The sequence below is a fragment of the Dipteris shenzhenensis genome, chromosome 30 (genome assembly GCF_047967505.1).
Source record: "Dipteris shenzhenensis isolate YYH24624 ecotype China chromosome 30, Dip_SZ_1.0, whole genome shotgun sequence".
In the NCBI taxonomy this organism is placed as follows: domain Eukaryota; kingdom Viridiplantae; phylum Streptophyta; class Polypodiopsida; order Gleicheniales; family Dipteridaceae; genus Dipteris; species Dipteris shenzhenensis.
In genome coordinates this window covers 24,734,291-24,749,503 of record NC_141625.1, presented here as the reverse complement: position 1 = coordinate 24,749,503, position 15,213 = coordinate 24,734,291, and the positions used below count along the sequence as shown (strand labels likewise).

The 15,213-nt window shown below is 46.3% G+C and overlaps 1 protein-coding gene across 1 annotated transcript in view; it reads right to left on the bottom strand.

Moving 5' to 3' along the window:
- The window catches only part of LOC147881878 (uncharacterized), a 28,121-nt gene extending 13,387 nt beyond the window's left edge, over positions 1-14,734 (bottom strand). Inside the window, exons 1-3 of the mRNA XM_087401716.1 lie at positions 13,856-14,734; positions 12,800-13,314; positions 12,623-12,695 (exon numbers count right to left, since the gene is read on the bottom strand). Of these exons, the coding sequence (XP_087257842.1) occupies positions 12,623-12,695; positions 12,800-13,314; positions 13,856-13,954 (687 nt within the window). The 5' untranslated portion in view covers positions 13,955-14,734. The remainder of the gene's footprint in view (positions 1-12,622; positions 12,696-12,799; positions 13,315-13,855) is intronic.
- Between the last annotated feature and the right edge of the window lie 479 nt (positions 14,735-15,213).

Genomic DNA, 15,213 nt, shown 5'->3' with positions numbered 1-15,213 from the left:
TCGTAGACAAGAAAGGAGAAATTCGTCGGGTAATGAGTTTGCTTTCGGTTCTCATTCTTCCTTCCCTCCCATCCCTCTCATATCTTCCGCTGCCATCTTCCCTCCAGTGGCTTTTCATCCTCCATCTTCTCCCATGCCACTGGGCTCCTATAGCCTTTTTCCCTCTATCTCTCCTGCTGCCCCTTTTTCCCCTCTCATGTCGTATCCCGCCTCCCATGTTTATCCCTCCCCCTCAGGGCCTTCTCCGAATCCTTTTGTTCCTCCGATGGTGCCGCCTCTCCCACCTTCTCACTCCGCTCCTGTCTTGAGTCCTCTCATGCATCCACCGGTTGCTTCTCCCTATCATTCCCTTTCTTCCTCTCACCCGGTCTCTGCAACAGCCAAACATGCTTTTACTGATATGACTCGTTTTAACGGTTCTAATTATACCACTTGGTCAAATCTCATGCGCCATGTGCTTGATTCTCAAGACTTATGGGAACTCGTTCAAGGTACTGAACCGCAACCTGATCCTCATGTTTATCCTTATCAGGTAGTTCGCTCGTGGTGGCATCGTAATGCCACTGCCATTGTCGAAATCATGCAAGGGCTTTTGCCTGAATTTCACTCTCAATTGCAGCATTTTGACCTTGCCTTTGAGCGATGGGCACATCTCACTAACCGCTATGCGGCCCGAGATCGTACTCGTCGCATCAATCTTGACCACGATCTCCAACAATTCCAGATCACTGCTGATGATGATCTCAAGGTAAAGCTGGCAGACTACCGGCAGTTAATTGCTGAATTTGCCACAACTGGTCCTCCCAAATCCGAGGATGACCAAGTTACTTTCTTTTTTAACAAACTCCCACCTAAGTACTTTAGTTTTATGCAGCAAATCATTTCTCAACCCTCCCTTCCTACCTTTTATGAGTTCGAATGTCAACTCTTGCATTATGCTCGTCTCTACTCTCAGGTTCACCAAAAACATAGTGTTCCTACTTCAGAGGGGGCTCTTCTCTTTGGGATTCAAAAAGATCAACTCAGCTCCGGGAAGCCCTCTCCCACTCCTGACTCCAATAATTCCTCTGGTATTAAACCCGCCTGGCACAACCTTCCCAAAAAGAACCGGTTTTGTCAGTATTGCCAAAAAGTTGGGCATGTTGATGACGAATGTCGCTCCAGAGCCAAAGGCATTCTCCCACAGCCCCCCAACAGGAGACCACAGGGCCATGTCACTAAGCAATTCACCCCATCCCCTCCCTTCATCACTCCCAAAGGCCTGTCTAACTGGTCCACTGGAGATTCTCTAGACTTCACTTCCCAGGCCTTGATCCATATCACCGAGCTTGACTCCTCCCCATCCATATCTGGATCAGCATTTCATACTCTACCATGTGGCCATAAAGCCCCTTGGATTGTGGATAGTGGAGCCACTCATCATATGACCCCTCATCGTGATCTCTTCATTTCTCGCCAACCGGCAACAGGGGGAGTCCGCTGTGGCAATAACTCTGTCGCTCCTATTCGTGGCGTTGGTTCAATCAAATTTGATACCGACAAAGACCCCAATCTTGCTCAGTTGGATCAAGTGTTTTATGTCCCCCAATTAGGGGTCAATCTTCCTTCCGTCCATCAACTTTGCCTTCTTGGCCACGCGGTGCTATTTACAAAGACGCATGTCGAAATCATAGATGAGACATCGGGACTCCTTTTAGCTCAGGGCGAAGCCCAACCTCATGGTCTGTACCTCATGACACAATTTCTTGATGTGAGGGAAAGAGTGGGGGAGTGGAACGATGAAGACAGAGAGAGAGAGGGAGACACAAGAAGTGTGGGTGTGTAAAGTGTTGAGCCACACCACAAACTCATAGAGTTTTATTAGGATTAGGGATTCACCCTATGACTGTCTTAAGACAGTCATAGGTGTCATAACTTTAAAAGGGTGGCAATGTGCCTTTACCCCAACAACCTCCCACCTAAAGGCCAATGTGCCTAAAGGGGAGAAAAGAATCAAAATTACAGCAATATACAGTTACTGTATACCAGACCATAAAATAAGAATGGTCTCATCCTAATCCCATGATGTGGCGGCAATGTGCAAACTGCTCTGTAGGCAAGCTCTTAGTGAGCAAATCTGCAGGATTATCATCAGTATGCAACTTCACAAGCTCAAGTCGCTTGTCTTCCAGTACCTCCCTGATGAAATGGTATTTCACACCTATGTGCTTGGTCTTCTGATGAAAGACCGGATTCTTTGCCAACATGATAGCACTCTGACTATCACAATGCAAAACTGGCATATCTCCTGTAATGCCCAAATCTCCCACCAGCCGAGTAAGCCATATTGCTTCCTTGCAAGCCTCAGTGGCTGCAACATATTCAGCTTCAGTGGTTGACAGTGCAACGCATTTCTGCAACCGAGACACCCATGATATAGCACCTCCTGCAAATGTGAAAATATAACCGGTAGTAGACTTCCGGTTATCTGCATTCCCTGCATAGTCTGAATCTGTAAAACCATGCACCAATGCATCCTGCCTTCCATAGCATATGCACAAGTCTTTGGTACCCTTGAGATACCTCAAGACGCCTTTCACTGCTTCCCTAGATTTGCCATATACCTGCTGATGACTCCCACCGCAAAAGCAATATCCGGACGAGTGGCAACCATGGCATACATCAAAGAACCAACTGCAGATGCATACGGAACCTTGGCCATTTCAGCCTTATCATCATCTGATCTGGGGCTGTCCTTACTGCTGAGTTTTAAATGTGGAGGCAACAGGGTACTAATAGACTTCCCCCCCTCCATTTTAAACCTCTGCAGTACTTTGTCAATGTACTCCTTCTGTGACAGAAACAAAAGTCCCTTGGACCTGTCACGAATAATCCGCATACCAAGAATATGATTTGCATCACCCAAGTCTTTCATGTCAAAAGACTTATGCAATTGCTTCTTCAAAGCACTAATCTCCTGCTGAGATTTGCTGGCAATCAGCATGTCATCCACATATAGAATGAGTAGCATCAAACTGCCATCCTTTGCCCGTTTGGTGTACAAGCAGTGATCGGTCTCACACCTATGATACCCTTGGGACTGCATGAAGGCATCAAACTTCTTGTACCATTCTCTTGGCGCCTGCTTGAGTCCATACAAGCTCCTCTTGAGCTTACACACGAGCTGCTCTTTCCCTTTAACAGCATATCCCTCTGGCTGACTCATGTAGATCTCATCATGGAGATCTCCGTGAAGAAAAGCAGTCTTCACATCCATCTGACATAAATCCATGTCCTCATGAGCAACAAGAGCTAACACTGCTCTCAAAGTAGTCATCTTGACTACAGGGGAAAAGATCTCATCAAAGTCAATGCCCTTCTCCTGCTTAAATCCCTTGGCAACCAATCTGGCCTTATACCTCGGTAAAGCATTTGAATCCACTTTGACTTTGAAAACCCACTTGCATGGCAAAACCTTTCTGCCTGCAAGTAGCTGCACCAAGTCCCATGTATCATTTTGAAGTAGGGAGTCCATTTCTGACTGCATGGCTTTCTCCCACTTCCTTTTCTCTGTTCTTCCCATAGCTTCCTTGAAGCTGGAAGGCTCACCACAATCTGTCAGCATGATAAAATCAGCCACATTATTGGCTCCTGGAACAAACCTGTCAAGAGGTCGTTGTACACGGGTGCTCCTCCTAACAAAATGTTCCGGATTAGGCTGCTGTCTAGCCTGTTCGTCATGCATGACGGGTGGCTGTACCACCATATTTGGCTGTTCTACAGCCCCATTTGCTGGCATATCCAGTGGTGCATCATTGGCAAAATTGTCTGGCTGATTTTCAGCCTGTATACCCTCTTGAACAGGGTTATCTACAGCAGCCTGCTGCTGCATATTAATGGGCATTCTTTGCTGTCCGACATCATCATAAACAACCCTCCTGTATTCCACAGGTTGCACGGGTTCTTTGTGTTACACTATCCTCTTTAAAGATGACATCATTGCTGCGTATAATCTTCCGTTTGATGGGATCCCATAACCTGTACCCCATTTCACCTTCGTCACCGTAACCCATGAAGATGCATCTGAAAGACTTTGGCTCCAGTTTGGTGCACAGTTCTTTGCATATATGAGCAAAGCACTCGCAGCCAAACACACGTAAGTGCTTATATGAAGGTGGCTTGCCAGACCACACCTCCTCTGGCACTTTCAGCTCCAAAGCCTTGTTCGGCGACCTGTTAATTAGGTGAACTGCTATTTGCACGGCTTCTGCCCAAAAGCCATGGGGCAATGCAGCATAAGACAACATACATCGAACCTTCTCCTGAATAGTTCGATTCATCCGCTCACTCACACCATTTTGAGATGCATTATGAGGGGCTGTGAGTTCCTGTTTAATGCCCTTAGCTTCGCAAAACTGTACAAAAGCATGTGACACATACTCACCCCCATTATCGGATCTGAGGCATTTCAGCCTACGTCCTGTCCGATTCTCAACCTGAGCGACAAACTTCTTGAAAGCATCTAAGGCATCGCTCTTATGCTTCAAGAAATAGACCCACACTTTGCGTGTGGCATCATCAATAAAAGTAATGAAATACTTTGCACCCCCTAGTGATAGCTGTGGCATCTCACACAAATTAGTGTGCACTAGATCAAGCGGTGCTCTATTTTGGGGAGTTCTCCTCTTATGAGGAGTCATAGAATGCTTGCCAAATATGCAATGATCACAAGTAGGCAAATTTGAAAATGAAAGAGACGGCAGATAACCCAAACGTGACAGTTCTTGCATTCCTTTAACGGACATGTGTCCCCACCGGCTATGCCACAATGAAACCTTTGGCAGCTCGGTTATGGCAACAACATGATTACCTACACTGGAAACATAAAGAGGGTACAAGGTATCACTCTTATAACCCTCAGCCACTACACCCTGGCCATCAGTAATCACCCATTTGGAATCCCCAAATGTGGTGTGGTAACCACTGTCATCCAACAAGCCAGTGCTAATCAGATTTTTCTTGATTTGCGGCACATGGCGAACACCATCAAGCATAAATATGCGTCCATCAGGGAATACTATCTGTATACTGCCAATCCTTGCAATCTGACATGCATAGTTGTTCCCAAGGTGAACAACTCCATGAGTACCTGTGTAGGAAGTAAACCACTCCCTATGAGGAGTAACATGAAAAGAAGCACCTGAATCCAAGAGCCAGGTGTGCATGTCATGGCCATCAATAACCAATGTATGTGCAATTACAGCAGAAGAGCATAAAACATCATGTCTGTCACTTTCACTGTCCTCTGCTGCAACATTCACTGCATCCAAGTCATCTGCCTTGGCCTTGCCTTTGCCTTTGCTTCCACTGCATGCGTCCTTTGTCTCAGCCTTCTTGGCTTTCTGATCCCGTATAAACTTGAAGCACTTAGACTTCACATGTCCCTTCTTGCCACAGTAAAAGCGTTCAATATCCTTTTTGCCACGGGACTGATTGCGGGATTTGGACTTTCCAGCAGATCTCCCCTTCTGCTGAGTCCTACCTCTTTCCTGTACCTGCAAAGCATTGGAAGACTTGCTGCCCATATTATTCTTCCTGCTCATCTCCTCCATAAGGAGAGAGCTCTCCACATCAGCATACATAAGAGTGGCATTTGAATTAGACAGGGTGGTCTTGAAAGTGTCCCAACTCTCAGGGAGGGTACACAACAAGAAAGTAGCCTTGAACTCCTCATTAAGGTTCAATCCCTGTGCAATAAGCTGTGTAAAGATGGCATTGAACTCCATAGCTGTACCTTCCTTCATGCGAAGGTCTACAAGCTTTTTCAACCAATAAACCTTACTAGCTGAACTCTTTTGGGCATACAACTCTTCTAGCCTCTGCCATAGGCCATAAGAGGTCTTTTCAACCTGAACATTGAACACAAGAGAATCACTGAGAGTAAGCATGATAGCAGCCCTAGCGGACAAATCAAGCTCCTCCCACTCATCATCTGACATCCCAGATGGCTTGACACCCTTCACCCTTATGGGCTTAGAAATCTTCTTTAGCAGAAGTACATTCAAACACTGTTCTGCCCATAATGCATAATTGTGTGCCCCTTCCAATTTCTTTATGTTCAGAATTGAAGATTCACTTCCCCCTGATGCCATATCAGATAAGGAAAGTACCTGACTCCCTGTAAGTCAAAAAATGACTAAATAAAATTCTGATTTCTCAGAAAACCTGCTCTATCAAGAGCCAGGAGCACTCACAATAGTGCTGTTTTTACTGTCAAAAAATCTGCAGCAAAACAGAAAATTTTCCCTCCAGTCACTGTACCTTCTGACACACTGTACCGTGCTCAAATAGGCATAAAACAGTAACTTCAGAATGCTGCAGCTGTTCCACAAGTGTTTTATCAGTGCATCATCATCTGACGAAGCACAAAACACTGCTGTCCTGGACACTTCTCCCACCTCAGATGAGGTATTGCACTGATTTTATATGCATAAACCAGTTGTCATCATACACTGTTTTGTCCACTGAAAAAAAAAAAGGCTCCAAACACCTCAGCCTATCACAAAACCGGCAACAAAGTATGGGACAAATCCCAAACAATCACCCTTCTGCCAAGGGGATAAAAGGCATCTGGAGGTCTCAAACAGTAACTCAAGTGCTCACAAGCAGAATCTAGGCAAAAGCCCCTTGATTTGACACCTGTACCAAGTGAAAAACACCCTCAACACTGAGATAGCATACAAAATACAGCGCTCTCCTAGCACTTTCACCTGACAATGTAATGCATAAACGGCCCTGTGTACACAGTAACAACACAGATCCCAACGTACAAACACTGAAGAGAAAATCTTTAGAGCACTGTCAACGATGGACAGTTAGGGACCGAGTAAACTCGATGCGCCCTGGCCAAGCGTGGCTCAACTGAGATTTTCAAAGTGTCGTACACAGAATGTGACCTGCAAGAAATGTCACTGAATACACTGCGGAAACAAGACCAATGTGGGCACCCTGGCTCCACACTGCCTCAAGGCATACACTGCATACACTTCCAGGCAAAAGCCCTTTGAAATTGTCACCCGAAAGCTGAGATTTGCACTCAGCAAAAGCATAAAAGCCCTCTGCAAAATCAAGGCATTTGACCTTCCCGAAACAAAATAACTGTGCAACCACCACACACTGTGGCACTAGTCACCTCAAGCACGAGGGACACGAGGGTACTTGCTGTACCTCAAACACAGTTTTGAGAATTGAACAAGTTCCGGGAATGAAGAGCAGAGTGCTCTCTCTTTTCCTTCTTCCCCAAAAAAAAATATGTGCCTCCTGTACCTGCTGTACCTGCGCAGGGTACCTACTGTACCCTGTACCTGCGAGGGCACAAATCCCAAAAAAAAATTTCTGACCTGTACCTCCTGTCGCAGCGTCCGTACGACGGCGTCCGTACGGTACGGCTGCCTTGCTGGTCACGCGACCGTACAGCCGGTACGACGGCCTGTACGGATTTCGTACAACCGGTACGGCTGGCTGTACAGGTCGCTCCGGTACGGCTACCCGTGTGCAGCCTGGGTGCGCGCCGGTGCTGCGCGCTGGCTGCGCCCGCTTGGTAGCTAGCAACAGCTAGCTGCTGCTGTTGCGGCTGCTCGCGCGCGACCTGCGCGCGGCTGCTGCGCCCGCTCGCACGCGCTGCCTGCTCCTGCTGCCGCTGTCCGCTGCTGTAGGGTGCGATGCCCGAGGGGAGAGGAAGGGGTAGAGGGAGGGGTAGACCGGAGTGGAGAGGGAGAGGTAGAAGCTCTGATACCAGTTGTGAGGGAAAGAGTGGGGGAGTGGAATGATGAAGACAGAGAGAGAGGGAGACACAAGAAGTGTGGCTGTGTAAAGTGTTGAGCCACACCACAAACTCATAGAGTTTTATTAGGATTAGGGATTCACCCTATGACTGTCTTAAGACAGTCATAGTTGTCATAACTTTAAAAGGGTGGCAATGTGCCTTTACCCCAACACTTGAGACTCCCTCCAATACCGGCTCTCAGTTTCATCGACTTCATGGTCTTGCTACCCTGAAAGATCCGACTGACACAGAACGGTTGTGGCGTTATCGTCTGGGACATTTGTCCTATGACTCTTTATATGAAATGTCTCAGGATCATTTGGTTAATGGCCTACCTCAATTATCGCGAGCCAAAGATATTTGCCATCCATGCCAATTAGGCAAACAAAGCAGACTCCTTTTCCTTCTCATTCCACTTCTCGAGCCAGTGAGATATTGCGTCTAATCCACCTTGACATTAGTGGCAAATCTCTTGTTCCTTCATTAAATGGCTCACAATATTTCTTCTTAATTGTGGATGATTACTCTCGATATCAATGGGTGTTCTTCATGAAAGAGAAATCTGACACTTTTTCCTTCTTTGCTACTTGGGCTCGATTGGTCATGAATCAAACAGGGAAGCCTATTGGGATTGCTCGTAGTGATAATGGTGGTGAATTCATTTCCCATGAATTCACTCACTTCCTTCACGAGCATGGTATCCAACGCCATCTCACATCTCCCAATTCACTTGCCCAAAATGCTCGTGTCGAAAGGAGACAGCGCACAGTCATGAACATGGCACGCTCCATGCTTTTTGCAGCCGAGTTGCCCGAACGTCTCTAGCCGAAAGCCATGAACACTTCTGTCTATCTCCTTAATCGTTGCCCTACTGAGCGCATCCCGAACATGACGCCTTTTGAGGCTTTCTATGGCTACCGACCCTCTATTTGTCATATCCGCATCTTTGGATGCCGCGCGTACATTCATACTCCCAATGATACTCGCGGTAAACTGGAACCTCGTGCTGAACTTCTACTTCTCGTTGGCTACTCGGCTGAAGCCAAAGCTTATCGCTTATTTGATCCTCGCACAAACAAAGTTTTGGTTCGCCGTGATGTGGTCTTCGATGAAAGAGATGTTCTAAAAAATTTCTCTATTCTCCCTACTGATGACGCACCTATTCCCGTTCCCCCCGAAACCTCTTTCTCTCCCCCCGAAACTTCTTTCTCCCCACCCATTGCTTCTCTAGTTCCCCGATCCTCTTCTCAGGACCCGCTGCCACGCTGGTATCGACAAACTATGAAAGATTCCGGGATTGTTCCCCTAGAACTTCCTCCTCCCGGTCCTCGTCGCTCTGCGCGAACAGCTTCTTCCCCTACCACTGCCTCCTTTTTTACCACAGCCTATATCGTACATTCTGAACCCGCCACTTAGCAGGAAGCAGTTCAACATCCTGAGTGGCATCGTGCCATGGAACAGGAGCTTGAGAGCATTGATCGCAATGAGACCTGGACTTTGGTCGATCGACCCAGTCACAAAAAGGTCATAGAAACAAAGTGGATCTTCCGAACAAAACTCAAAGCAGATGGAACCCTGGACAAGTACAAAGCTCGATTAGTAGTACAAGGATTTTGCCAAAAACAAGGTATCGATTATGAGGAAACTTTTGCACCTACTACTCGGTTGACATCCTTTCTCCTCCTCCTCGCTCTAGCCGCTCATCACAGCTGGTCTATCTATCAGATGGATGTCAAGAGTGCCTTTCTCAATGGCTACCTCGATCAGAAGGTCTATGTGGCTCCCCCACCAGGTTTTTCTCCTCCTGGCCATGAAAATAAGGTATTCCATCTCCGCAAAGCTCTTTATGGGCTTAAACAAGCACCTCGGTCCTGGTTCCACCGAATAGACACCTTCCTCAAAACTAATGGGTTTCATTCCACTCCTTTTGATCCGAATTTATATATACATCAATCTTCAGAGGGGGTCTGCTTTATCTTACTTTATGTAGATGATCTTTTGCTTTTGGGCTCTACCACCACCACGCTTCAATCCATTAAAACACAACTCAGCACCACATTCGAGATGACCGATCTCGGTCTTCTCTCCTATTTCTTGGGCATGAAAGTTATCCAGCATTCTGGTGGTATCTTTGTTTCTCAACAGAAATATGCTCTTCAACTCCTTGATCACATCATCCCCCACGAGCCTAAGCCAACTGCCACTCCCTTGGATCCCACAGTCAAGCTCTCAAAGGACTTGGAGTCTCCTCCCTTTGATGAACATCTCTATCGTCAGGTTGTTGGCAAGCTACTCTGGCTCATTCACACTCGTCCGGATCTACACTCATTGGCATGCATGTATTCGTATCTTACAGTTCATACGTGGTACTTACTCTTATGGTTTACATTTCAGACCAGGACTAACACTACACGGATACACTGATTCCGACTGGGTTGGCGCCTCGGACAATCACCGTTCTCATGGCGGCTACATTTTCTCATTCGGCTTGGCACCTGTTTCTTGGTCTAGCCATAAACAAGAAACTGTTGCTGGATCTTCTATTGAGGCTCAATACCGGGCCTTCTATGATTGTACCACAAAGGCCATATATCTCCGGCAGTTTCTGGCAGAGCTACACTTTCCTTGTATTGAACCAACGGTCCTCTACGTCGACAACAAAAGTGCCATCGCTCTCGCCGACAATCCCATTTTCTCCAACCGCACCAAACATGTTGGCGTACACTTTCATTTTACTCGCGAGCAAGTGGAACTGGGTACTATTCGATTGATATATGTTCCAGCTGCCGATAATCATGCTAACATTCTTACCAAGCCGGTTAACCGACCTATTCTTGAGCATCTTAGCTCACGGCTTGGGATTGGTGTACTGTCTCCTTCTCCTTAGCAGTATTTTTTTTTGTATACTATTGCTTAAAGGAAGTGAACAAATCCCCTGCGAGGGCACTCCTTAAGCACCTCTCTTTCTATACTCTATGATTGTACCATCACTAGTGGGCATTTAGCGAAGATGAAAACCTACTTTGCAGGGATCTCCATCTAAATGAAAACCCTAGATTACCACTAGAACCATTCTACCTTGGACATTGAGAGGGGGTGTTAAGCCAGGCAATCTCCAAGTGCAGAAGCCAGGGCCAAACAAGTGGCCAGAAAGGCCAAAACTGGCCAACCATTACTGGCCGACCAGAACTGGCCGACCAGAACTGGCCGACCTGGAACTGGCCGACCTCCTAGGTCAGGCCTATAGAAGGCAGTAGCCCCCTAGCTACCAAATTACTTTTGGAACAGGCTGCTGCACACCTGCGCTCCAGCATATCTACCTCCTCTGCCTCTGCTCCTGCATCCTCTCCAGCTTCTCTGCCTCCTCTGCCTCCGCTTTAGCATCTCCTCTGCCTCCACTCCAGCAACTTCTCTGCCTCCTCTGCTGCCGCTCCATCATCCTCTCCTGCAGCTGCTCCAGATCAGCATCGACTTACTCCTCTATTGTTGCTGCCCTTCTTTGCAGATCTGCAGCAAACGTTTGCTCTTCTGGCAATAGGTTGCTGACCCAGATCTGGTTCAGTTCCAACTTGTGGAGCTAGTGCAGAGCCCACTTCAGTTGACTGCTCTGGAGGACTGCTATTCGCTCCTCTACAGTTTCTTTCACAAATATCTCCTCTTGTATTGAGTTCCTTTGGTGATATATATTTCTTCTTCAGCTATCTTTCGTCTTCAGTATTGTCTTATTTATCTCCAAGAACTTTCTTTACAGGTCTGCTGCGGGGAGGCCTAGGCTCTGCTGCTTTGAAGGCTTGAAGTGGATGAATAAAGGCTGTCCTTTTATAGGTGTTAGGTCAGCCTCGCTGACTTGGTCAACTCTAATGTATTTCATGTCTTCATTACTTACTAAAGACACGTGTGAGCCTTGATGTAGAGGGTCTTCACATAGTTGCACCCATGGACAAGAAGGGCCCCTCAGCAAACATGGGTTCCCAGGTAGGGTCACTCGCTTTGATATCCTCTGAATCCCTCATCAAATCAGGGCTACTAGCCCATGCAGCCAGAGATCATTACATAACAGCACCCAACCATTTGCTAGCTGATCTCCGGCTTATTTTATAAAGGGTGGACTGCATTTGCTTCAGCCTGACAGCTTCTGTTGGACAGCCATCACTTGTAAGTTGAGAGTTATTATGGTTGGAATTGTTGCACTTACAGGAGGCTCAAACTAACTAAGTCATAACAGGTTCGAGGTAGGATATGTCTAGTAGCATTACATTTTGACATGATCTTGTATGTTATGTGCCCTTTAAGACCATGTTTAGATTGCATACAGATCTGGTGCATCATTCACCATATCCTGCAGAAAATAACTCCGGCGTTTCCAAATAGGTCTTGGGGTTGTAGGATCCTTTCAAGCCAATGATACTCCTTTGGCAACATGAAGGAATCTAAATTGACATCACTCGTTCATAAATGTCAACTTTCTTCTAACCATTTGCAAAGGAAGCAGGTCTTGGTCAAATTTAAGTGCGTGCAAAGGAGTGTACCACATCCACAAGGCACAAATTCCCCTTACCGTGGCAGTTCAGTACACTCAGTCAACCTCTATTTAAAGGTACTCACACAGAGATAAACATGTGTCTGAACTATGTCCTCTGCTTCCTGAGTAAGCAATAGACTAAACTCCCCGGACCACCTTGTACTAACCATGGATCCAGGGATCAACACCTGCATGCTTTGCTAAATGGACAGCGTGGTCTGTGTGTTTGTAAAGACAACTGTTATTTTTACAAGCTTAACCCATCTAAAGAAACACATGAGCTCTGCTTGACGCACCAGTAAGAAGGGTGCAGGAAGGGCAGCACTCTTGCGGTAAAGTGTTCGCAACGAGATGCCATGTTTCGCTGTGCTGCCCTTCACATACAAGACAAGACATCAATACTAACATAAAATGAAGATGACAAGAAATCAAAAATAATAGGCGTCATCAAAATACAGGTATTGGATACCCACCTATATAACAGGATCCAATGCCGATCTTTCACAAGAGTTGGGAGCACCGCATATATACAAGCCCGAAAACTTTCAGAAAGAAGCAAAGAATTCTCTGAGAGTGTTGGAATCTTAATTGGACTATTTACTGATTTCTGTGGTGAATGGGATTGACATCTAGGTGAATTATGACTTGATGTAATACTCAAATTCTGATCTTCTAAATGCTGCTCGGAAATGTGGTAGTTTTCACCAGCGATTCCTTCACAATGTATGTCCCCAGGCTGCTCTCCTTCACTGCTAAGTTCCCATGTGCCTGACGTAGAAGCACCCACATGTATATGCGATATTTCCTCTGACGTTTGAAGGTTGTCAGTAGGCCTTGAATGACTCGTGTCAGAGCTAGATAGTAACGACAAAAGAAACGCAGTTAAAGAAGACGTATCAGGTCCAAACTCATCCTTGGCATCTGCTGCTCTTTCCAGTTCTGCATTTCTATGTTGTTGAAGTGCTTGATTTTGATTTTGGCTGGCGCCCTGTGTTTAAACACATGAAATGAGATATTAGTACGATGTATGGCATTTCCACCAAAAAAAATCAAAAACCGTTTAAGCCATTGCACTTTTTGTAAAGGAAGGACAGCAGTCCCCCTCACACTCTACGTCCAAACAGGCCCTATGGGACGCAAACCATCAAAAGAAACATGCAGAACGACACTTTAATAAGTGCCTACAAGTGATAGTCACGTGGAGAAAGGAGTAACAGGTGAATGTGGTAACATCTAAGTGGAGACAGGCATTATAATAAAATCAAACTCATCCTCAAGCTACCACCCGCCACTAATGCAAAGGGTGTACAAAGATTTATTGGGCATACGGGCTTACGGGCTACTATCATAGATTTATCTTTTATGCCAAGATTTCCCGCCCTTTTATCATTTTCTCTTGGACAAAGGAGTGCCAAATCTCCTATGAGACCCTCAAACTCGTTCTTGTTTCAGCCCCGAATCTTAGAAAACAAAAAGATAACTTGCGGTCAATGCCCCAAGAAAATGAATAGAGGTTGCTGATCGTTTACCCTCGCAGCAGCAAAGCCATAAAGCTGTTTGAGAGGAACCTCCAATGACTCGGAGAAGAGATTCCCCAGTTTGCCGACTACCTTGCCCTTCCATCCCATGTCCGAGGACAACAACCTGATCGACAAACCAGATCAAACTACAAATGGATACCAAAGGGCCATAGCTATAATTGAGACGAGTTTAATTAATTCATCCAGTCTGACGGTTCGATTGCCGGCCAAGTCCTGTACATTGAACCGACTCCCAAAAACGAATCGTTCTCATGCCGTCTGGAGCTCCAGTTACACCATACTTCAGCTGCAAGGCCCGACTTGTCTAGATCGATTCCTTATATTCGTGAGAAGATGAGATTTGGCTTGCTTTACACTCAGAACTCCAGATTTTTGGCTTGCTTTTTTCTCAGACCTCCATCACGGCACAATTGCAAGAGTTTGCGTCAAGCTGGAGCATACTACAGCTGTAAGGCCCGACTTGTCAAGATCGATTGCTTAAATTTGTGATATGTGGCTTGCTCTATGCTCAAAACTCCAGATTTTTGGCTTGCTCTTTTCTGAGACCGGCATCAGGCACAAATTCCAAGAGTTTGATCGCGCGGGATGATGAGAGGACACAGGATCACGGTGTACAGCAGAATTTGACGGGGAAAACTCAAGCTGGGGAAAATCCAACTAGGTATCATGTCTTGGAAGAGCTGAAACTGGAGTGATCACGAGGCATGGAGGGACTTTCGTCAAGGCTGAAGTGCTTGATCAATGCATTGATCGTAGCATTGATGGTAGCTTGAGAAATTCCTTCACCTTGATAACAATATGAAGAAGAAGAAGATGATGATGATGATGATGATGATATCAAGAGAGGAAAATGAACATTGAAGAAGAAATACACCTCCCATGAGAATCTTGCACCCCCCTTCCCTTATTTAATGGACTTGTCAACAACTATTATGACATGGACCCTTGACCCCTCCTCCTTGTCCTACCCAACCATTCACAAGGTGTATGATAGTGCACGAAAAAGGGGCGAATTGAAAGCTGAGAGAGAGAGAGAGAAGAAGGGGAGAGAGAGAGAGAGAGAGAGAGAGAGAGAGAGAGAGATGGGAGGATTTCAAGGGATACATATAGCAATTGCAAAGAGATGGTGCAGGGAAAATGGGGTTGAGAAAGAGAGAGAACAAGCACAAGAAGAAGGAGATAGAGAGAGAGAAAGTTTGGAAGGAAAGCACCGAGGGAAGCCTACAGGCGACCAGCGATAGCCGGGAGTTTGTCAGGCTGACCAAGGTGCTTTCCAATCTGTCAAGGTCGGCCGCGTGCTAGGGGTCTTTTTCGATGTTGACAGGGAGCCCGTTCTTCCGATAGTG